This window comes from Tursiops truncatus, chromosome 19 (genome assembly GCF_011762595.2).
Source record: "Tursiops truncatus isolate mTurTru1 chromosome 19, mTurTru1.mat.Y, whole genome shotgun sequence".
Taxonomy (NCBI): domain Eukaryota; kingdom Metazoa; phylum Chordata; class Mammalia; order Artiodactyla; family Delphinidae; genus Tursiops; species Tursiops truncatus.
Window position 1 is genome coordinate 55284384 of NC_047052.1, and position 24366 is coordinate 55308749.

Consider the following 24366-nt stretch of genomic DNA (forward strand, 5'->3'; position numbering starts at 1 on the left):
CTGAGGCACGCCCACACACTTCCAAAGCATCTGGAGACGCGGCACAGGCTACGCTCCTCCCACCCCACCCCTCCCACCTGCTTCGGACAGCAGGTAGGACTTCCCTCCCAAAGCTGGCTTGCCAGAGAACGGAGAATGGAGAGCGGGTGCGGTGCGGAGGGCTGGGGGGTGTGGACTCCAGCGGCCTCAGAAACCAGGTGGCCCCTTAACTCTCAGAACCTCAGGTCCCTCCTCTGAAAATCAGAGAAGGCTGCAAAGATCAGATGCAGTCGAGTGGTAGTCAGAGTCCTACAAACATCAGGTCTCAAGCTCTACGCAGAACAGAGATGCAGATACAGGAGAAGTGGAAATAAGAAAACAGAGAAAAACACTTTCCCCCGCCACAAACTCTCAATTCACTCTAGCCTCAAGTCCTGACAGTCAATCCCACCTTCCACTTCATGGAACTTCCTGGAAGCCCTGGGAACTGGACAGGAGAGGTGGGTTTCATTCTTACTCTCTAAGGGGGTGAATATGGGCAGGCACTTGGCATCCAAATGCCTTGTTTCCTCATCTGTGAAATGGGGGCACAGCCATCAGGAAGGGCCATTTTATGAGAACAGCAGGGTCAGGCCAGTGGTCCTGATACAGCAGGTGCTCAGCAGGTGTTGGCCTTTCCTATCTGTCCCTGAGGCCAGGCTAGAGCCTGGACACTTCTGAGCAGGAGGGAAGGAACAGCCACTACCCAGGGTGACGGCGCTAAAAACAGAAGACCTGAGGAAATGCCCCATTTGCCTGAGTGCCCGAGGTCACTCAAGTGCTCTGGTGGGCGCCATACACCCCGCCACCCCCACTCGTTGCAACTTTTAGTGAACTTCAAGAAAACGGAAGTGACTACCTACTGGTTTTTAGCGACCGTTTGAAAACCATGACTCTGGCTGCAAACGGAAGAAGGGGAAACTGTAAATGAGACAGGAAGCCATTAAAAACGAAAACTACCTCTCTCTCTGCCAGCTCTGCACCATCGCCCCAGGTTTCCTGCTTTGCTGCGTTGTTCTCAGGCCTCCGACACCAGCTGCCCCTCTCAGGAGCCTGCCAGCCCCTGGCCCTGCCTGGGCTCAGACAGGGCCCGACTACAGCTCCCACAGAGCGTCCCCACTGCCGCTGCTGCCACTGTCCGTCCAAACACAGCCCCGCCTGCAAGGGAGCCCCTGGGCTGATCCTTTATCTGCCACCCCTTTCTCGCCTGCCCTGGCCCTGGCCCTGAAGCACCCGGAAGTGGAGGTCAAGTGTGAAGAGGCCTCTGGGAGGGCCTTGGGGAGGCCACCTGAGATGCCCAGAGACTCCAACATTGGGAGAAGCCAGCTCAGGCCTGCTGCCGCTGCTGCCCTCAGCCACCACAGGCCAACAGGCCCCTAAAGAGACAGTGGCCAGGCAAGCCGCAGGAGGGGAGAACCTGCTGCTGGTTGGCCAGCCCCCAGCCCCTTGCAGGGCCCAGCAGGTCAGAGGACAGCAAGACCACCACCCTCTAACTGCCCCCCGTCCGTCAGCTCTCAGCCAAATCTGAAATGTAATGGGGGTGGGGGACTTCCAATTCCAGGAAGGGGACAATGGACAACAGCAGGACCCAACACAGACCCGGCAAGGTAAGTGGCGGGACATCCCTTTGGAAGTAGGGGCCGCAGAAGCCAGAGGAGAGGGACCCGGCCAAGGCCACACGGGACGATGGGCTGGAACTTTCCTGTGGCTCATCCTTCCCATGGGGGGCTGGGGGAGTGGGGAGGCAGCAGTTAGGGGCAACACCTCCCACCACTCTGGCCCTAGACCACACCTGCCCAGGGGAGGTGGCAGCTCTGGTCCAATCCCAGAGGACGGAACAATTAGGAAACAGAAGAGAATGGGATACCCGGCCAAGGACTGAGGAGGGGCCCGAAAGCTCCCATTCAGTGCCATCTCCTGGATGGGTTCAAAGGGGAAAAGAGCAACGAATAGATTTTGAAATAGCTCTTGGAAATCAGAGGGCAGGAGTGAGTGTTATAGGGTGATCCAAAGTCAGAAAGGCCTGAGTTCCAATCTGCCTCTCCAAATTCCAATCTCTGGGGCCTTAGACCAGACCTCACTCCACTAAGCCTCAGTCTCCTCCCTGAGAGACACCTCGCGGCCACTGTAAGATGGCCCTTCCCATGGGAAGATCCACAAAACCAGTGTTCGGGGGAAACCATGGTGCAGCCTGCAAAGGAAGGTGTGTCCCCACCCCCCAGGTACTGAGCCTGCCCAAGCTCCCTTTCGGAGCCCGGCAATGCGGGGAAGGCTTCTGGTTTCCACCAGGGCGTCCAGGCCTCTCTCACCTCATCTCTTGCTGCAACCCGCATGGCGCTCAACACTCCCGCCACACCTGACTGCTCGGCTGCTCCCTCTGCCTTCCCTCCAGCTCTCTGGGCCTGACTAGCTAGCTCCTCGTGGGTCCTTCAGGCTTCAGCACAGACACCACTTCCCCCAGGAAGCCTCCCCTGACTGCGTTAGAGGCCTTCTCCACACTTGCACAGCTCCCGTGGTCACACTACGATGGCATCCAAGCGCTCTGCGACAGAACTTGCCTATTCGGTCGCCTGCCTCCCGCAGCAAGATGCCAGTTTCCCGGGACCTAGCATAAGGCCAAGCCCACAGCTAGAGATACTTCTCTTCTTTAATTTATTTTATTGAAGCCTAGTTGATTTACAATGTTGTATTAATTTCTGCCGTACGGCAAAGTGACTCAGTTATACATACATACACATTCTACTTCATATTCTTTCCCATTATGGTTTATCCCAGGATACTGAATATAGTTCCCTGTGTTATACAATAGGGCCTTGTTGTTTCTGAGATACTTCTTGAACTGATGAAAACTGGAGTCCAGAGGGAAAAGGTGACCTGCTATGGTCACCTGGCCATGGATCCTGAAAAAACACTGGGTGGGTGGGTGGGTTGGGGGGAGACCAGCAGATTCTCCTTTACTGGAAAGAACAGTAGGTATCCCAACAAAACTAACTACTAAAAACACAAAAGTAAATGAAAGTACACAACTCAGAACATACAGCCGCTCACAGTAGCAAGAAAGCAAATAAGCCACAAGGATACAACACCCAAGCAAGAAAGCAGTTTCTCCACTGCAGCACTACTGACAGCTGGGCTGGAAAACACCGTGTTGTGGGGGGCTGTCTTCTGCACTGGAGGGGGTCGAGCAGCATCCCTGGCCTCCACCCACTAGATGCCAGTAGCATCCCCTGAGCTGTAACAACTAAAAATGTCTCCCACCATTAGTAAACGTCCCCTGGGGGATACCATCGCTCCCCACCCCCGAGTTGAGAACCACTGCAATGGATAATCCCAAACTAAATAATAACCCTAAAAGCTCCCCATCCTGGTGCACTTCCTGTGCCTTGCTTTCTGCTACAGGCTTCTACAAACAGCACGCTGAATCCCCAGAACCACCCTATGAGGACAGCACTGACGTCAGTGCCACTCTACACCCCACTGAAGTTTCTTCTTTACAATTCTGAAGCCCGTCCCACACCTGACAACACATCTTCCTTTCCAGAAACATCCTGCCTTTCAGGCTGGTGTTACCGGTAACAACTGTGTCCTCGGCACTGACGTACAGGTATGTAAAACATCCAGCAAGAAAGACCCTAACCGGGTCACGTTCAAGGGCCTGGACAAGCAGCCTGACCAAGGTATTCCGCCCGCGCGCCCAGCACATCTGCACCGCAGGTGCGCAGACTACTCCTGGGTTCCCACCTTCACACATCTGCACGTGCTGTTCCTTCCACCCAGAAGGCCCTTCTTCCCACTTTCCATCTGTCAACTCCTACTCACCCTTCCTAGATTGAAAAAGCCACCCGCTGAGCCAGTCTCACCAGTCCCTCTGCTCTGTGGCCTCCACAACACCCTGAGTTATCTCTGTCACTACGCCAGCAACGGTGACTGTCTGGCTCTGCCTTTGTTTCCCCCGGGCAGGGCCTGGGCTGCTCCCTCCCTCCCTCTGTGCCCTCAGCCGGCCTCACCTCACAGAAAGGGGACGGAGTGGTGGCTGCTCCACAGAAGCCTGGCTCCCTGCCCTCCTCACAGCCCGACACAGCAGGGCGCGGAGCCACGGCCACGGTGAAAGCCTGACTACTCTAGTGTCCTGAGCCCAGGGTGAGAGGCAGAGCCCAGAGTCTACGAAGCAGGCATGGAAGGCGCGGGTGAGGCAGAGAGAGGGAGGGCAAGGGGTGTCCTGGGGAAGGGTCCGCGGGGGAGTGGGCCAGAGGGGAAGGGAGTGGGGCTGGAAGCCCAGGGGCTTAGGGGGGTCAGAGGGGGAAGACACTAAAAACTACAGGGGGCACCCGTGGAATCACAGGAGGTGAGGAGGGGGGAGGCAGGACACGAGGTGAGGGAGGGGAAGGTGGAAAAGAGACACTGAGGCAGGGGAATGGGCCTGAGAGGGGAAGGAAGGGTGGTCTGGAGGAGGAGAGACTAGGAGACTTGGGGGGCTGAGGGGGAGAGACAGGAGACTAGGGGGGCTGAGGGGGAGAGACAGGAGACTGGGGGGGCTGAGGGGGAGAGACAGGAGACTTGGGGGGCTGAGAGGGAGAGACTAGGAGACTTGGGGGCTGAGGGGGAGAGAGACTAGGAGACTGGGGGGCTGAAGGGGAGAGAGACAGGAGACTTGGGGGGCTGAGGGGGAGAGACAGGAGACTAGGGGGCCTCAGGGGGAGAGAGACAGGAGACTAGGGTGGCTGAGGGGGAGAGACTAGGCGACCTGGGGCGCTGAGAGGGACAGACCGGGGGTGGGGAGCCCCCACGGACGAGGGACAGGGTTCGAAGGAGAAGGGGTGAAGAGACTCGAGGGATACCTGGGCGGGGCACTCGGGGGAGGGGAGGGTGACTCGGGTGCTTGGACTGCGGGGAGACTCCCGGTACGGCCCGCTCACCTGCGCGGGGGGGCGGCGGCTCCTCGCACTCGGGGCTCATCGGGGCGCCCCCCCCGCCCCGCCGCCGGCGGCTCCGGCCCCTCCTCAGGAAGCCGGTATGTAGGGGCGACGGGCGGCGGCGGGGTCTCGCCCTGGCGCCGGGGCTCGCGCAAGCGTCTCGGGCCTAGGGGGGCCCTTGCGCGCCGAGTTCCAGAGTTTCGGGGGTCAGTGCCGGCCGGGTGGGGCGGGGGTCCAGGGCCCGCAGGCGAGGTGTCTGAAGGAGGTTGGCGGGGTCGCGAGGCCCACGTAGGCCCTCAGCTGGGAAGTCGCCCCGGTTTCCCCTGCCCGGCGCGCCCTGCGGAAAAGCAAGGGCCGGTCACAGAAGGCGTCCTACTCCGCAGGCCGAACAGGCCGCAGTGCTGAGCAACGGCTGACGGAAGCCGAGGCCCACTTCCTCCACCGCCCCCTTCCCCACACCGGCGAGGCTCCCGGGCTTTGCAGTCGGCTTCAGGGCCTCAGACGCCCGGCTCCGTCCGCCACTATCCCACAATCCCCTGAGAACGGAGGCACGCAGGAGGCCCCGCCCTCCCGCCGCCGACTCGGTGCGCAGGTGTGCGGAGGCCACGCGCCCGAGCCCTACAGTGCGCATGCGCGCTGGGCCAGTCGCTGCGGAGCACGCCCTGCTAGAACAGCTGCGCCGCAGAAGTGCTTGCGCCGGTATGTGCCAACGGTCTCTTCCTAAGAAAACCCAGGCAACCCAGTGCGCAGGCCCCACTGCACACTAGGGCATCGTTTCTCTGCGACTCCGTTCCAAAGTCCACAGGAAATCCTGCTCCTGAATTTCTCTATCCCCTCGCTCCCTTTGGATATCCACTTGCTGTTCTGTCTCCTCCAATCACATTCCTGCTTCGCCTCCAGGGTCGGCTCCTGAGCAATCCATCTCGGCTTTTCTCTCCAACCCCGGCCAGGAGCTTTTTGTCCCGCTGCGATCTTTCTCGACGCCTTCCTCCTCTGTGCCTTGGGCTGACTTCAGTCCCACTTCTAGGCCTTTGCCCAGGCCGTGTCTTTACTGTTGCCAGCCGCTGCACCAAGTATCCTCTAACAACATCGACTGGAAGGGTTCTCCTAGACTTTGTGTCCATGTTCTTTAAGGTCCCATCTTGCTCTGATCCTCAGTTTCCTCAATTTTCATACCCCTCTCTTGCCATGTTACAGGCCTTCTGTAAGAATCAGCGCTGTAAGTGCGTGTAAGGAATCGGCATTTAAAAATTTTTTTAACTCGCAGATTTACCTTTTCCATTTCAGGGACATTTTCACTGAATCCTATTTTAGTTGTTTGTTCTCTATTTCAAGGATGTCAGTTATGCATTTGTGCTTAACATCTGTTAGCTTCTCTGTAATTGCTTTAATCTTTGTCATTTCTACCTGCATCTGCTGATTACCACATGTCAATAATTTCATTTTAAAGCTGTGTCTCCTCTGCTCCTTGCTATTTCCAGTGTATTTGTTGCATGTGATGTTCTTAGCTACTGCTGAGTGACAGGCAAACACAACCTATCATGCTCACAGCTTAGAGCTGCAGGTGTGAAGGTTGGTGAGGCTGGTTCTGTTCCTCATGTCTCTCGTACTCTGGGCACCAATGGACATCCCAGGGCACCATCTCATAAGAAAGGACAGAGGCGCCTCAGATCAAGCCAAACTGTGTTAGCACATTTCAAGTCTCAGGTTGCCTCACATGTGCCACCATCCATTGGTCAAAGCAAGTCACGTGGTCAAGCCCAAAGACATGGGGCGGGCACCTACGCCCCACCCACCATGGGTGAGGAAATGTACTTCTCTCATGGAGGTGCAATGAGAGGGAGCAGATATTTGTTGAACCATCTAATTTATTAATTACCACAGTCCTCGATTTGTTTCCTTAGGTTTGCCAAGCTTACCTTCTCATCTTTGAGGTCTTGTTTAAAAATGGACACAGGTTACTATTGTTATACAGCTTGAAGCATCTGTGAGGCATTTCCTTCTGTTCCTTGAATCATCTTCTACATCAGCTTCTTTTGTCGTTTGCACAGCATTTTGCTTGCTTTTTCCCCAATACGATTGCATAGTTGCCACACTGTTTTAACGCATAAGCTCGGGAACTGAGGGGCAGGGGGTTGGCCATATTAAATCACCAAATGGAACCTGAGAAGCTGACAAAGTCCATCTCCAAGAACCTGGGAAGCTGCAGGGGCTTAGGACTGAAGTTGGGTCTCCACCTTGTCAGAACTCACAGCTCGACAATGCTGTTCTTTGCATTAGAATTGGAAGGAGATTCTTAAAGTGTTTGGTGCGGGGGGGGGGGGGGGGGGGGGGGGGGGGGCTTCCCTGGTGGTGCAGTGGCTAAGAATCTGCCTGCCAATGCAGGGGACACGGGTTCGAGCGCTGGTCCGGGAAGATCCCACATGCCACGGAGCAACTAAGCCCATGCGCCACAACTACTGAGCCCATGTGCCACAACTACTGAAGCCCGCGTGCCTAGAGCCCGTGCTCCGCAACAAGAGGAGCCACCGCGATGAGAAGCCCGTGCACTGCAACGAAGAGTAGCCCACACTCGCCTCAACCAGAGAAAGCCCGCGCGCAGCAATGAAGACCCAACACAGTCAAAAATAAATAAAATAAATAAATTTATTTTTAAAAAAGTGTTTGGTGGGAACACTCATTCCCCATTGCTCACATTTCCACATGGAGAAACTTCTATTGCTGTCTCTTTCCTTGCCTCTTCACCCCTTCCAAAGGCTGAGGAATGATTTACTGGATTGGATAGGCATCACGGCTCAGCCCTCCAGCTTCCCTCCTCTTGGAGCCAGCTTGCCCAGTGTTCTGACCTGCTGCCCGCACCCAAGGGGAAGGACTGCACTGCCTATGACCAGACAGACAACCACATCCAATGCTGGGTGAAGTGGCAGCAAGACCAATGCCGCTTTCTCGTATCTGCTCTAAAAGTGATACAGGTTATATGTTATCTCCAATTCTCGGATCCTGTAGCTACCTTTCGATTTATCCTGAATTTTGGAAGGGGAGTGAAAAAATAACCATTCCCTCCCGTACAAGTAAATTCCACAGGAGAGGAATTAGTCTGGCATTAAATGGGTCTAGGAAACCAGGATACAGGGAGGAGGGGCACAGCTTTGGAATTGGCCCAGGACTAAATTTTGGCTATGAACTTGGCCACGGAACAACCACCCTGGGCTCAGCTTCCTCGTCTGAAATATACCACCGGTCAGGACTCTTGGTTGTAAAGGAAAGCTCCTTTGACTAAACTGAAAAGCAATTTATTAAAGGAGGCGAGGCAGCTTCCCTCTGTCCCGGCTCACCCCCCAATCTCGGAGAAGGCTGGAGAAAAGGCTTAGCGCTTTCCTATTGGAACAAAGCCCACGCCCAACCACGGCCTGCCCCAGGTACCCAGAGTGACCACTAGCCCTGGCGCGGGCAGTACAGCGGGACCTCCGCAACGTGCTCCCCGTTCTCCGGCCGCGGCTCGCGAGCGGGTGCACGGCGAGCTCTGATTGGCAGAGCTGAAGCGACGTGATTTCCATCCACCACCACCACCACCACCGCCCCCCCCCCCCCCCCCAGCACGTCCTGCCGGGAAAGAACTTGGCTTCCGCCTTAGGGTCCGCAGCACGGGTGCATAACGTTGAGAGTCCTAAAACAGAGGAGTAGTTGCAGAGACGGTAGGGGCCAAAGAGGAGGACTATGCCACACATTCCTTCTCCAGAGAGGCCAGGAGGATGAAAGAAGACAATGGCTCTGGACTTTAGATAGCAACACTTTTATTATTCCCAGGTTCCGCCCGCTGCTGTTCCCTCCATGGCTCCCCATGTCCCCTAAGATCGTGCCCCTCCTCCCCAACCAAGGCACTCTCCAGGGGAGGTGACAAAGGTGGCAGTGAAGGAGGTGGTGAAGGAGAAACACCTTTACTGGAAGACCAGTGTGGACACGAGAAGGGGGAATGGAGTGAGGGTGCACGAGAGGTGGGGTCCAAGGAGCCAGTGCCTTTTTCAGCGCCCCTTCTGAGGGCTGAGAAGAGTCGGGCTGACACGCCCCGGCACCATCAAGGTCCTGCTCTCCTTTGGGAGAGGGCCTCGTGGGTGAGGGGGAGTCAGGAGGCCTGGGGTTCCCACAAAGAGAGGGAGAGAAGCCACCGGGTTTCACCGATCCATGCTGTCGTCCGTCGGGGTGGAGAAACAGGTCTGTAGCAACTTTTCGCAGAACTCCAGCTCCTCCTGGATTGGGGTGTGAAATTGGGAGCCCTGAGTGCAGAGGCCACCCCCTGCCTTCACCAGCTTTGCCCACAGAAACGGCTCCTCTTCCCTCCCACCCACCACCCCAGAAGCTTCCTGTCTCACCCCACTGGTCTGTCCTCACATCAGCCCCCGCCAGCTTGTCCTAACTCCCAGAAATGACCAACCTCGATTAATCCCTACTTAAAATCCCTTCCATGGATACAAACTCCAGAGACCAAGAAGGAAGCACTGATAGATTGGACCACATAAACATAAAAGGTATCTGCATAGCAGAAAGATGCCAGAAACAAAAGTGAAAGAAAAACAACAATTTGAGGTGAAAAATATTTGCAACTCATCACAAACGTCTAACATACTTAATACTTCAAGAGCTTTAATGGGGGCTTCCCTGGTGACGCAGTGGTTAAGAATCTGCCTGCCAACGCAGGGGATACGGGTTCGAGCCCTGGTCCGGGAAGATCCCACATACCATGGAGCAACTAAGCCCGTGCGCCACAACTACTGAGACTGCGCTCTAGAGCCCGTGAGCCACAACTACTGAAGCCCGCGTGCCACAGCTACTGAAGCCTGCACGCCTAGAGCCGGTGCTCTGCGACAAGAGAAGCCACCGCAATGAGGAGCCCGCGCACTGCAACGAAGAGTAGCCCCCGCTCGCCACAACTAGAGAAAGCCCGCAGGCAGCAACGAAGACCCAATGCAGCAATCAATCAATCAATCAAATTTTTTTAAAAAAATAAAGCTTTAATAAATCAGTTGCAAAACCACCACCCATTAGATAAATGGGCAAAGGATATGAATGAGTAGTTCACAAAAAAAGGAAAAAGATGCCCAACTTCACTCACGGGAGAAATGCAAACATAAACTGGACTGGAATACTGCTTTTCACCAATAAGCTTGAAGAAAGGTCAAATGGCTTGAGGAAAAGCTTGAAGAAAGGTCAAATGTCTTGAGGCACCCTATCCTGGCCAGGATGTGGGAAAGTTGAGTACCCTCATGGCTGCAGTGTCGACTGGTTCAACTTCTATAGAGAACAACTTGGCAACAGCTAAGGACATGGCGCTTAAACCCTGTAACTTCATCTTTAACCTACCTTAACCCAGCCTTTCCCTTTCTAGAAATTGTTCTATAGACATACTCCTAAAGTTACATGTGTAAAAGGTTATTCTTTTAGCAGAGTTGATAGTAGTGAAAGAGTGGAAACAAACTCCAAGAGGATAGAGCCATAGGCACCGACAGGAAACACACTCGTGGATATGTTATGAAAGGGAATATGGCAAGAGCAGAATAGTGGTCAGAATAGGCTGAGTTTACACAAAATGAAGAGAGGAAGAGGAAAAGAATTGATATGTACATTTCCTTGTATGTGCACAGACTATCTTAGGAAGGCCACAGGAAGAACTGGGTGGATAGGAATAGGGGTAGGAGGGAGGCTTTTCACTGTTTATCCTCTCATGCATCTTGAATTTTGAACCACATGACTGTGGGGCCTATTCAAAAAGCACCAATGTAATTTAATTTAACCCTACACAGGGCCCACAAAAATACCTACAAAAGAGGACTGGCTAAATCATGATGTAATCACTTCAGAGAATACTATGCAATTATAATATTGAATTGCACTGAAATTAAAGCACACTTCTATTTACATATCTGGAAAGAGTTCTAAGACAGACACATAGGGGAGAAAGAAGGCCATGTGAAAACAGAGGCAGAAATCGGAGTGACGGATGTATCCATAAGCCAAGGAACGTCAAGGACTGCCAGCAACTACTAGAAGCTGGAAGAGGCAAGGAAAGATTCTTCCCTAGAACCTTCAGAGAGAGCACAGTCTTGCTGACACCTTGACTTCAGACTTCTGTTCCCCAGAACTGTGAAACAACACATTTCTGTGTTAAGCCACCCAGTGTGTGGTACTCTGTTACAGCAGCTCTAGGAAACAAATGCACCACCTTACCTAAAATATCACTGCCCACCATTCTCTAACCCCTCACTAGTTTAATTTTTCCTCACTGTAGTTCTAACTTCCTCGTGTCATATTATACACGACAGTATATGTTAAATTATATACATACGTATTACACGTGTGTGTATAGATAGATAGACATGTATCTGTAAATATGTATTTGTGTGTGCGTTTGTCTACATTTTTATCTGTTACCCCATGAGCCCCATGAGAACCAAGGCTGTATCCCTTTGCTCCAAACCTCCAGTGCTCAGGTTGGGACCTGGCACATGGGTGACCTGCCCCTGATGGAAAAATGAAGGTTTCCACAGCTGTATACGTATGTAAAACTTCTCACATTGCACACTTTCAATATAGGTAAATTATACCTCAATAAAGCTGTTAAAATTTGTTTTGAAAACAAAAAACAAGGCATGTTGGCCGGTTCACACGAGGCTTCCCTCACCAGGTTGGTCTCACGGTCTGGTACCAGGATCTGGCACACCAGAGGCTCAGGGGACAAACACACGGATGCATCAAGCAAGGATGGCTAAAACCACAGGCCGGACGAGGGCCGGGGCTGCCCCTGCCCCCCATGGGCACAAATCTCCACGGGTTCCCGACGAGGTCAGGGGGCGAGCCCCTGGGGGCGGGCACTGTGCCTCTCCCAGTCACCCCCGCTCCTCACACCCAGTGCCCAGCACCCTTCTGTAAACACCTGATGGTGTCCACAGAGGAATGATCTCAGCACAATGGAAGTCCCAAGAAGCTGGCACGTTTGCTCTGTCCAGCTTTGCTGAAGCACCAGCGTCTGGGCGGTACTGTAACGGCTGGATAAATTACTTAAGTAAAGTTAACTAAATCACTTAATCCTTTAAATAATTAAATAACTACTGAATATGTAATTAGTTGTTCTTTATCACTTATTTGTTACTTATCTATTTAAATACCTGAGTTGTTACTTATCACTTGTTACTCAGTATCTATATAATTAATATCTAATGAGTTATCACTTATTTGTTACTTACCTATTTAACTATTTGGTGAGTTATTTATCGCTTGTTATTTATCACTTGTTACCCTTTATCTAATCAAATAGCTGATGAGTTGTTATTTATCACATATTAGTTACTTACCTATTTAATCAAATATTTAATTTGTTGCTATTTATCATTTACTTATTTATCAATCTAAAAATACTTAAATATTTGAATGATATGATGTAAACAACAATATTAAATAATTTGGATAATAATTAGATGAGTTTGGGGGAATTCCCTGGCGGTCCAGTGGTTAGGACCCAATGCTTCCACTGCAGGGGTTACAGGTTCTATCCCCACTTGGGGAACTAAGATCCCGCAAGCTGTGAGTCATGGCCAAAAAAAAAAAAAAAAAAATTAAATGAATTCGTTAACTCTTTAACTCTCAAAACCCCGAGCTTCTGGTTCTCCGTGCAAATCCCCCTGGTGTTAACACAGCACGAGTCACATGGCGGGCGGGGGGGGGGGGGGCAATAAATGTTTGCTGAATGATGACTAGAGAAACACATGAATTGCAAAGAGGATGTAAACAAAAGCGTGGGCGAAGAGACCACAGAGACCCAGAAGGCAGGCACCAGGCTAGCCCCTCCCACAAAACGGCCGGGTCCCCTGGGCCAGCGCCCCGCCCCCCCCATCAGCAGTACCTGGTACTCCTCGTGCTGCTGCAGCAGCTGGCACCGGTGCCGCAGAAGCTCCTCCAGGCCCAGCTCGGGCTCCCGGCACTCCCGCACACCCTGGGGGAAGTCCGTCACCAAGCTGCGGGAACAGGAGAGCAGCTCTTGGGACCTCGCTCTGCACAGCGCCCCGAACTACGGGAGCCTCGGCAAGCTGCTCCCCCACACTGGGCCTCAGTTTCCCCACCTGCAACGTGGACTTGACTCCTGTCCCCGCCCCAGCCCAGGGACTTCGATGAGACTTGTACAAAACAGGGCACACAGCACAGTGCCCGGCCTGGAGCCGACTCCACACGTGAGAGCTGCTGCCTGCTTGTCCAGCTGCTCCATTCCATCGTGTTTTAAGACTCTAATCTGCTTGTACTTTGTGCGGGGGATGGGGGAGTATGAGTGTGAGAAAGACCCTCCCCCTCCTCCCCAGGCTGCTGCGGCAGCCCCCAAAGGTGAGGAAACTGAGGCTCAGGGAGGGCCAGCGCCGTGGTTCCTGCTCCCCTCTGACCCTAAACCCTTCAGCCCCCACAGGGGGGGCCGGTCCTTTTGGGCCCCAGCGCACCTGCACAGGGCTCCAAGCACGTGCTCATGGAAGGGGCTGTGTTCTGTCCGGACGAGGGCCACCAGCTGCTGGACCATGCCCATGGAGCACAGGGTCCCTGCGGAAGGGCAACGGGGTCAGAGGGGCAGTCCCTTCCCCTGTGCACTCCCCGCTAGGAACCATCCCAGCTCCCTGCCCTGGCCACCCCACCTTTGTGTTCAGGGTGGCCCACCAGCAGGTTCTGCAGCAGGAACGCCGACTTGACCTTGAGCTTTTGCACCTGCTGCTGCATGGCCCGCATCAACACAGAGAAGCCGTCCAGGCGGAGGAACTGCAGCAGCCCAGCCTCCTGCTCCCGGACCAGGCCTGGGGAGGGGGGAAGGCGGGGCCTTGAGGTGACAGTCACCACTGCCACCATTATCGTCCCCATTATCTCACCATCACCATCATCACCACCATCATTACTGTCATCACCCACCACCATCACCACCAATATCATCATTACCATCATCACCACTACCATCACCACCATCAACACCACACTCATCACCATCACCATCATCACCATGACCACCACCATCCCCAATAATCACCATCAGTATCATCACCATTATCACCACTACCATCATCACCCACCATCATCATTACCATCACCACCATCATCACCAGTATCATCATCATTACCATCATTACCATTACCATCACCACCATAAACACCACAATCATTACCATCAAGACCATCACCCTCATCACCATCACCAATATCACCATCAGTATCATCACCTCACCGTCACCACCATCATCACCCACCACCATCACCATGATCATCATCACCCACCATCATCATCACCATCATCACCAATATATCATCATTACCATCATTACCACTACCATCACCACCATAAACACCACAATCATCACCATCAAGACCATCACCTTTATCACTGTCATCATCACCAATATCGTCATCAGTATCATCACCATCCTCATCATCGATTTCTACGGGTCCGTGCTTCGCAAGCATTACTTTAAGTATTTTTAATTTAGGGACTTCCCTGGTGGTACAGTGGTTAAGAATCCGTCTGCCAACGCAGGGGACACGGGTTCGAGCCCTGGTCCAGGAAGATCCCACGTGCCACGGAGCAACTAAGCCCATGCACCACAACTACTGAGCCTGCGCTCTAGAGCCCGCAACACAACTACTGAGCCCGTGTGCCACAACTACTGAAGCCCGCGCGCCTAGAGCCCGTGCTCCACAACAAGAGAAGCCCGCGCACCGCAACGAAGAGTAGCCCCCGCTTGCCACAACTAGAGAAAGCCCGCGTGCAGCAACGAAGACCCAAGGCAGCCAAAAATAAATAAATAAATTTATTTTTTTTAAAAAAGAGCAGAGTACTTTAAAAAAATATATTTTTAATTGAGATATAATTCCACAGTCTGTACAATTTACCTTCCTAAAGTATACAATTCAGTGGTTTTTAGTATATTCACAAGGTTGGCTTACCATAACTATCTAACTCCAGAATATTTTCATCACTCCCAAAAGAAGCCCCATACCAGTTAGCAGTCCCTCCCCCCAACTGGCAACCACTAATCCGCTTTCCACATCTATGAATTTGCCTCTTCTAGACATTTCATATAAATGGAATCAAACACTATGTGGTCTTCTGTGGTTGGCTTCTTTCACTCAGCATGTTTTCTAGGCTCGTCCAGGTTACAGCATGAATCAATATTTCATTCCTTTCAATGGTTGAATAGTATCCCATTGTATGAATAAGCCATGTTTTTTTTAATCCATCCATCCATTGATGGGAACATTATCTCTTTTTAATCCTCAAAACCACCCTAGGAGGTGAGTGCTCTAGGAATCCCATTTTACTGATGAGGAAACTAAGACCCAGAGAGCCAGACTACTTCGTGAGGGTGACAGGCACCCTGGAAGGCCTCCGAGTATGACAGAACCAGCCTGAGGGGTGCACCTCCAAGGAGGCGCCGACTTGGGCAGGGTCTAGGCCAGGATAGATGGGAGCCCCCAGAAACCCGTGGCCAGTAAATCCCTGACACGTGGCAAGTGCCACTGAGGACCTGAGTTGTTAATCTCATCTGAGTTTAATTTATTTCAGTTTAGGGTAAAAAAGTGAAGCAGTGGTACAGCATGTTCCCATTAAGCACAACTTCGTTCCCTCACTAGAACTACACTCCACACTGACCGCTAAAAATACAGCCTGAGGTGAGATGTGCTTTATGTGTAGGATGTACACTGGGTTTCAAAGACGTAGAGTGAAAAAAAAAGATGTAAAATATCTCATTAATACTCCACATAATGATGGGCCGAAATGATAATAATTTGGATATATGGGGTTAGATAAAACATTACTCAATTTAAAAAATAAAAAAAAGGACAGGCGGATGGTGAGGGGAAGACATGACAACGCTCCACATCCGCTCTGCCTTCACGATGGATCCAGGAGCAACCACTTCCCTTCACTCCAGGGCCTCTCCACTGGGCACAGCTGACATGCGGGTACAGGCCATTCTGTGTCGTGGGGGCCGCCCTGTGCACTGGAGGGTGTTGAGCGGCAGCCCTGGCCTGAGCCCACTAGAAGCCAGTGGCCTGGAGATGCATCTCCCTGGGGGCGCCCCCACCTCCCTCCTCCGCAGCTCTCACACACTCCTCCACCTGACCTTCTCTTGGTCTGCGGCCAGAGGGTGAACCTCTGTGAGCCTCCACGCACCGGGCCGCAGGAGCAGTCAGGAGACCGACCAAGCAAAGGGCTCGTAGCACCAGGGCTGGCCTGTCCTAACCACTTTCCAAAAGGTAGCCGCCACACGATGGCATACCCTGCAGCCAAGCCCACCCCCCAAAAAAGAAGACAGATGCCACGGAATTGTACACTTGGAAATAGTTATGTGCATTTTACATCAATTTTTAAAAGTATAAAAGGCCTCGGGCTTCCCTGGTGGCGCAGTGGTTAAGAATCCGCCTGCCAATGCAGGAGACACGGGTTCGAGCTCTGGTCCGGGAAGATCCCACATGCTGCGGAGCAACTAAGTCCGTGCGCCACAGCTACTGAGCCTGCACTCTAGAGCCTGCGAGCCACGTCTACTGAAGCCTGAGCGCCTAGAGCCTGTGCTCTGCCACAAGAGAGGCCACCACAATGAGAAGTCTGCGCACCGCAAGGAAGAGTAGCCCCCGCTCGCTGCAACTAGAGAAAGCCCGTGCACAGCAACAAAGACCCAACGCAGCCAAAAATAAAAATAAATAAAATAAATAAATAAAAATAAAAGGCCTCAGCCGTAAGAAAAAAATGAAATTTTGTCATTTGCAACAACATGGATGGACTTGGAGGTATTACGCTCAGTGAAATAAGTCAGAGAGAGAAAGACAAATACGGTATGTTATCACTACCTGGCATAGTGGTATGTTATCACTTATATGTGGAATCTAAAAAATAAAACAAACTACTGAGGGACTTCCCTGGTGGTGCAGTGGTTAAGACTCCACGCTCCCCATTCAGGGGGCCCAGGTTCGATCCCTGGTCAGGGAACTAGATCCCACACGCATGCTTCAACTAAGAGTTCGCATGCCACAACTAAGAAGGCTGCCTGCCACAACTAAGACCCGGCACAACCAACCAAATAAATAAATAAATAAAATATTTTTTAAAAAATAAAATAAAACAAACTATTGAATATAATAAAAAAGAAGCAGACTCACAGATGTAGAGAACAAACTAGTGGTTACCAGTGATGAGAGGGAAGCGGGGAGGGACAAGACAGGGGTGGGTTTTAAGAGGTACCAAAAAAGAGGAAAAAAAAAAAAGATAAAGGGCATTGAATTGATAGTTCCTGTAGCTCCTGCCTGGCATCCTGGATTGCATTCTCTGGGAGAAGCTGACTGCCCAGCTTGAGCTGTGATGACACTCAAGCAGCCCCCGAGAGGACCCCGCCCATGACAAGGAGTGATCGGGGCCCCAAATGTCAACAGTGCCAAGACTGAGAGCCCTGAGGGGCCTAAAAGCACTCAAGCTGGGCCTCGTCCCGTGTTGTGAGGCTCTGGCTCTCTGACCAGCGGCAGGTGTGGCAAGCTCACCGCTCTGTTCCCAGCACCCAGCAGAGCCCCAGCAGGTACTGGGGATACACGAACACACAAGGCCCCTCTCTCTCTGCCCCAAAGCAGATCCGGAAGCTGGCACCAGCCCTAGGGACCCGAGCCCCTCCCCGGCAGCCCCCGGGACACTCACAGGAGATGGCGAAGAGGGCCTTGACGCGCACAGCATCGCAGGGGTCCCGATCCAGCAGGCGCAGCAGCTTGCGCAGTGCGCCAAGGCCCAGCACCTGCTCCTGGATGGCTGCCACGTTCTGGCTGCACGTGCCGATAAGCTGCGCCGCCCGCCACCGCAGCCCTGCAGGCCCCGCCTCCAGGTAGCGGCCCACCAGCAGGTGCATGCCGGACAGCTGGCAGAAGTCTGTGTGGAGAGAGGGGAGCAGACAGGCCAGGTGTGATGAGCTGAGCTGTGTCCTCACAGATTTACATTGAAGCCCTAGCCCCCAAGGCCTCAAAACGTGTCTCTATCTGGAGACAGGGCTTTAAAGAGGTGACTAAAGTGAAACGGTGTCATGGGATGGGGCCCTAATCCAATATGACTGGGGCCCTTATAAAAAAGAGGAGATTAGGACACAGACATGCACAGAGGGATGACCACATGAGGACAGAGCAAGAAGGCCCCCATATACAAGCCAAGGACAGGGACCTCAGAAGAAATCAACCCTCGGACTTCGAGCCTCCAGAACTGTGAGAGAAGAGCCTTCTGTTGTTTAAGTCCCCAGTCTGTGGTGCTTTGTTACGGCAGCCCAACTGGACAAATACACCAGGTGAGGCTGAGGGGAGCCTGCCCCCAAGGGCAGGCTCTCCCCAAGCACCCAACTGGGGGTCTGTCCAAGGCCAGTGTGTCTCAACAATGTCAGCATTTGGAGGGTCAGGGTCCCAGGCTCCAGTCCACTAAATGCCAGTTCTGACCCCCAGTCTTTGTGACAATCAGAACATCCCCCGTGGGAGAACACACCACACCAGACGTCCGCAAACTAGAGCCCACCACCTGTTTTCTGTATTGGTGAGCTTGGTGGTTCTTCAAAAAGTTAAATACAGAGTTACCCTGTGACAACTCTTACATATATATCTAAAAGCATCGAAAGCAGAAACTTGAACACATGCTTGTACACCAGTGTTCACAGCAGCTTTATTTACTATAACCAAAGGGGGAAGTGACCCAAATGCCCGTCAACTGATGAACGAATAAACAACATGTAGCCCATCCACACACTGGCGCCTCAGTCAGCCACAAAAAGTAATAAAGTTCTGATTACTACGACATGGAAGAACCTTGAAAACATCACCTTCAGTGAAGGAATCCAGTCACAAAAGGTGACATATTCTACTATTCCATGTACCTAAAATGTCCAGAACAGACAAATCCACACCATCAACGACCACACCACACCCCTCCAAGTGGAAGTGACCACTCATCCTTCTATTGGCTTCTCGGCATTCAGCATAAAACCCACAGCACCAGCCTTGGCCCGTGAGCCCCGTATGCCCAGCGTCACTTCCTAGACCTCGCCCCTCACTCACTCTGCTCTGCTGGCTTCACTGCTGTTCCCACACAGGCCAGGCAGGTTCCCACCTCAGGGCCTTTGCACTGGTCATTCCCTCTACCTGGAATGCTTTTTCCAGAGCTAATCCCATGACTCACGCCCTCACTTCAGGTCTCTGATCAAATGCCACTCCTCGGGGAGGCCTTCTCTGACTACCCCATCCAGGACCACCTCCTGTCTCTTACTCTAGGGAGTGGCAATGGACTCCCAGCAGACTAGGGTGACATGGTCAGTCTCAGAGAGCATCAGGGAGGTGGTGGACTGAACCTGGCGCCATCACTGCTCCTGATGGCAAGCAGACCAAGCAGGGAGGGACAGGGCAGTCTCACCTGGGGCCTGAGTCAGAGCCGGAATGGAGGGGTGAGGCTGGGAGGCTGGGAGGAGGCTGGTTGTGTGGTCCCTGAGACAAAGGACAAGGGCTGGGCTGCAGCAGGACCCAGGGCTTAGGAGGAGGAGGCAAGAGACAGAAGGGAGACCAGAAGGCAGAAGGGACAGGACCCTGGAGGCTGGGGGCAGGCTGGAGCGGGCCTGGCTGTACCTGCGGCGTTGTCCATGTTCTCGCACAGGTCGGCCAGCAGCTCCAGGGCCCCCTCGCGCTCTTGCTGGTCAGCAGCCAGTTCAGCCTCACCAGCTGAGGGGGTTGTGGGCTGGGACAGCACTCGGAGGCAGTTCTTCATCTGTTCCACCTCTTCCCGCTGGCCCCGGAAGGCAGCCGACATGGCCTCCTGCAGCCACTGGCGCCTCTGGGGGTTGAGGCGGAGCGGGAGGGCGGGGGAAAGAAGCAAACCTCATCAATAATCAACTCAGGAATAATAAAATAAAAAATAATAAAATAAAAAATAAAAATAAAAGAGTCGTTAATAATAACAGCCACCATCTGAGAGCTGAGTGTCCTTCAGTCAACACGTACCTACCGGGCACCTTCTCTACTCACAGACTCGTTTCTAGACGCTATATCTATGGAGAGACTGGCTGTGGGGCGTGAGAGGAAAAAGAGGGGTCAGGGACACCTAGGTTTTTGTCCTGAACAACTAGAAGGAGATGGGGAAGACTGCAAGAGAAGCAGCAGTATGCGGGCCTCTCACTGTTGTGGCCTCTCCCGTTGCGGAGCACAGGCTCCGGACGCGCAGGCTCAGCGGCCATGGCTCACGGGCCCGGCTGCTCCGCGGCATGTGGGATCTTCCCGGACCGGGGCACAAACTTCTGTCCCCCGCATCAGCAGGCGGACTCTCAACCACTGCGCCACCAGGGAAGCCCTAGAGCTCAGTTTTGAACTTGTTAAGTTTGAGGGATCATGACACACCCAAGGCCAGATATTGAGTACGCTGCCTGAAGTTCAGGGAGGAGGTCCAGCCTTGATCTCAACCTCGAGGATTTCTCAACCTCGACTCTGCTGACACTTTGAGCTGGATTGTTCTGCCGTGGGGGTCGTCCTGTGCACTGCAGGGTATTGAGCAGTATCCCTGGCCTCCACCCACCAGATGCTAACAGCACTGCCCCCACCTCCCACCCCCCCGACCCCACCATGGTTAAAACTGCCCCCCCAGGAGAGCACCACTGGCCTAGAGATATAAATTTAAGAATCATCAGGGCTTCCCTGGTGGCGCAGTGGTTGAGAGTCCGCCTGCCGATGCAGGGGACATGGGTTCTTGCCCCGGTCTGGGAAGATCCCACATGCCGCGGAGTGGCTGGGCCCGTGAGCCATGGCCGCTGAGCCTGCGTGTCCAGAGCCTGTGCTCCGCAACGGGAGAGGCCACAGCAGTGAGAGGCCCGCGTACCGCATAAAAAAAAATAATTAAAAAAATTAAAAGAATCATCAGAGGAAAACGTCAACGTGAGATCACACAGGAAGTGAGGGTAGAAGAGAGAGTCCTGGTGTGCTCCATGGTTAAGAGGCTGGGGAATGAGGATGAACCAACAGAGGAGATGGGGAAGAAGAGCCAGTGAGTGGGATGAAAAGCAGAAAAGCATGTTGTTCCAGATGCCAAATGAAGAAAGAACTCAAGGGGAGGGGGTAGTAATCAAATGCTACTAGTAAGTCAAATAAGATAAGCGCTGAAAACTGGCCGCTGGTTTTTTGGTTTTTGGCCAGGCTCCGTGGTCACTGTCCTGGATAAATTTGGGCAAGATGTTAATCTTTTTGTGCCTGTTGCCTACCTCATGGTCCCAGAGGTTCAATGACATCATGGATGTAACTGAATTAGCACCATATTTTGTATACTGTAATTGTCATCGCCAACTAAACATCATGTATAACAAATATTGCTATTAATCTCCGAAACAACCTTCCATGGTTAAGGATTACTGTTATTCCCACTTCACAGATGAGAAAATGGAGGCACGGAAAAGTGCGACTTGCCCAAGGTCACATAGTCAGCCATCCACAAAGCCTTAAGTCAAATCTAAGCGGTCTGTCCACAGAGCCTGTGTTCTTAATGATAATATCCTGCTGCCTTCAGGAGCACGACCTATGTGCCAGGTTCTGTGTTGAGCCCTACTTCAACTGGAACCTCAGAACTACCCTGTGAAGTACCACTGTTATTCTTATCATCAACATCAACTTGCAACTAAAGAACTCGACGCTCAGAAACATGAAGTGATATACCCAAGGTCACACAGCTGTATGATGCTGAATCCACGACTGTCTGGCTCTGGAGAGCCCTTGCTTTTTCTTTTTAGCATAAGACTCTGTCTCCCAGCACAGTGCAGGGATCCAGGGATCTGACCTTCAGTCTACAATAACCCTATCGAGCACAAATACAGTCTACTATGCCTTCATAGCGGGACTCCCGCCCCTCCCCAGATATCTGTCCCCACGTCCCTCACCCCAGCTTCTCGGGTCCCCACCCTTTACCTCCTCACTCATGGGTTCTGGAGGGAGGTCTGGCTCTTCAGAGCCCGCCGTGATGGCCATCTGCAGCAGACCTTGGAGGTTTCGCGGTGGCGGGGGATTGCCGGAGCCGCCCGCGGAGGAGCCGCTGCCCCCTGACGAGCAATCCTGGGAGGCTGGGGGCAGCGCCAGGGGAAGGCGACTGCTCCCGGAGCCTTGGTTCGCCATGGGCTGTTTGCAAAGAAGGGAAGAATGTGTTGGGGTAGGGGATGGTCCCCGCTGAGGTAGCTCTGGCGTCCTGGCGGGTCGATTCCTGGGGGTCTGCTGATAAGGTGGCGTTTTAGGGAAGCTCCGCGGCCCCGCATGACCCCAAACCACTCTGCCCACACCCCCTTTAACCACAGCCCTCTTTTCTTCTCTCATACCAACAGGACCCTTCCCCAAAGTGACAAGTCCCTCCTTCCTCCCTAGCAACAGGCCCCACCTACTCTCCCTAGCAACCCCCTTCTCCATTTCCACTGCAGTCCTTCCCGTCTCTTAGCAACCCCACTGCCCAGCCTTCAGAGCAACAAGCCCTCCCTGTGGTCTTCTTAGCAACAAGTCTCCTCCCTCCTCTCCGAAGAGGGGAGCCTGAGCGGGGCGGACCTCACCTTCCCGGGCCTCGTGTCGCCGCCGCTACTAAAGGCAAACCCGCCCGCACCTGACTCTGCTGGGCGCCGCCATATTGACCGGAAATACTCACGGTCTCGCCCGGAATTTCCCCGCGCAGCCACCCAACTAAGGGCCGTACCTGGGCGTGAGGCTACTTCTCCCGATTCTTAAGTCCTTCCCACCTGGCGGGATACTTCGCTCGGCCTGGCCCCTCACCTAGGCCACGCCCCCCGCGCTCACGCTCTGGTGTAAGCCCCGCCCCCTGCCCGGATCCCGCCCCTAATGAGCCCCTCCTCCTCATCGCAAGCTCCACCCTGCCCTAGTGTGGGCCCCGCTGCCCGGTCTGGCTCCGCCTTGGTTAGACCCCTTCCACACCCACGCACCCTGTCCCAGTTCTAAACTCTGCCCCTCGCCGCCACTTAAGGCTCCGCCCCTGTTCTAGGCCTTTCGCCCTCTCCCAGTTAAACCCCGCCCCCGTGCCCGTGCACCCGCCGCTCCCCGTTAAGCCCCGCCCTCTTCCTGGCCCCGCCCCACCCCGTGGTTGCCTGTAGCGAGGGTCCCCTCACCCTCGGGGCGTTTTCCCCTGCACCTGGGCCCCGATTCCGTCTTTTACTAGAGCCCTGGGTTCTCAACACTAATACCTGACCCAGGCAGAGTTTGGCCTGTCCCACCGCCTTCTTGGCCTCAATTTCCCCTTTCGTCATAGGAGGCTGCCCGTTACCCCCACCTGCAGCACCTGTGCGGACCTCTCTTATCCTCCAGCGTCTCCCTCGTGGAATCTTCCCTGAGTCCTGCCAGGTGCAAAGGAGGTGATTCTTGAAGCCTGGAAGTAAAATGCGCAGGCAAGGTGGTTTAGGCGGCTCGAGGCCTCCCTGCACCAGATTTGGGGCTCAGGTCCGGGAATGTGCCTGGTCTTTGGAGGTGTTTGCTTTGGGCTGGGCTTAGAGAAATCCTAGTTCTCTCTTCCATAAGAGGCCCTCCCACTCCAGGAAAAGGTTGTACTCAACTTTGGTGGAGCCCACAAGTGTGTGTGTGTGTGTGTGTGTGTGTGTGTGTGTGTGTGTGTAGCACTGAGGAGGATAGCTATCAGACAGGCGTCTGGGCCCCTGGGTACCCTATTGTATCCATTTCCTGTCTCTGCTGTTAACAAATTACCAAAAACTTAAAACAACACAGATTTATAACCTTACAGTTCAGAAGCCCGGAATGGGTCTCAATGAGTTAAAATAGTTAAACTCAAGGTGTCAGCACGGTTGTGTTTCTTCTGGAGGCTCCAGGGGAGAATGTTTCCTGGCCTTTTCCAGCATCTAGAGGCTGCCCACTTTCTTTGGATTGTGGCTGCATCATTTTGGCTACTGTTTCTTTCCGTATCCCATCTCCTCCTCTGACTCTGATCCTCATGCCTCTCCCTCATAAGAACTCTTGTGATTACATTTAGGGCCCACCCAAATGACCAGGACAACCTCCCCACCTAAGATTTTCAGTTCAATCACATCTGCAAAGTCCATTTTGCCATGTAGGTGACATATTCACAGGTTCTGAGAATTAGGATGTGGACATCTTTGGGGGCCCGTTGTTCAGCCTAATATACCTATGTACATGTATGTACAAGTCCATCTATCTGTAATACTGTTTACATATATTATTATACATAATGCCATATAATATATACGTACATATAACACGTAACTGTATATAACATTACAAATATGAACATATGTTTAATATAATGGTAGCCTAGATGAAAATTCCTCAGGTACCCTCTAAAAGACATAGCTTTGGGCTTCCCTGGTGGCGCAGTGGTTGAGAGTCCGCCTGCCAATGCAGGGGACATGGGTTCGTG

General features: G+C 53.1%; 1 protein-coding gene and 1 long non-coding RNA gene across 9 annotated transcripts; one reads left to right on the forward strand and one right to left on the reverse strand.

The window, feature by feature from the left end:
- Positions 1–714: 714 nt before the first annotated feature.
- LOC117308944 (uncharacterized) lies at positions 715–7594 on the forward strand. Of its 3 annotated transcripts, XR_012328251.1 has the most exons (4): positions 716–1625; positions 3418–3473; positions 3560–4205; positions 7317–7594. It is a non-coding gene; the product is annotated as an uncharacterized lncRNA (long non-coding RNA). The 3 variants fall into 3 exon arrangements; XR_012328249.1 differs by having other exon boundaries at positions 715–1625; positions 3418–4205; XR_012328250.1 differs by lacking the exon at positions 3418–3473 and having other exon boundaries at positions 718–1625.
- Positions 7595–8703: 1109 nt separating this feature from the next.
- HSPBP1 (HSPA (Hsp70) binding protein 1) lies at positions 8704–22928 on the reverse strand. Of its 6 annotated transcripts, none has more exons than XM_073796208.1 (8): positions 22907–22928; positions 21897–22103; positions 19581–19785; positions 17632–17856; positions 13598–13753; positions 13409–13505; positions 12826–12937; positions 8704–9178 (listed from the first exon to the last, which is right to left on the reverse strand). In XM_073796208.1, the coding sequence occupies exons 2-8, from the start codon at positions 22098–22100 to the stop codon at positions 9104–9106; spliced, it is 1074 nt and encodes a 357-aa protein (XP_073652309.1). In that variant the 5' UTR covers positions 22101–22103; positions 22907–22928; the 3' UTR covers positions 8704–9103. The 6 variants fall into 6 exon arrangements, 5 of the variants coding, with proteins under 5 accessions (XP_073652309.1, XP_033700396.1, XP_033700395.1 ...); XM_033844505.2 differs by lacking the exon at positions 22907–22928 and adding an exon at positions 22663–22813; XM_033844504.2 differs by lacking the exon at positions 22907–22928 and adding an exon at positions 22523–22654.
- Positions 22929–24366: the final 1438 nt, after the last annotated feature.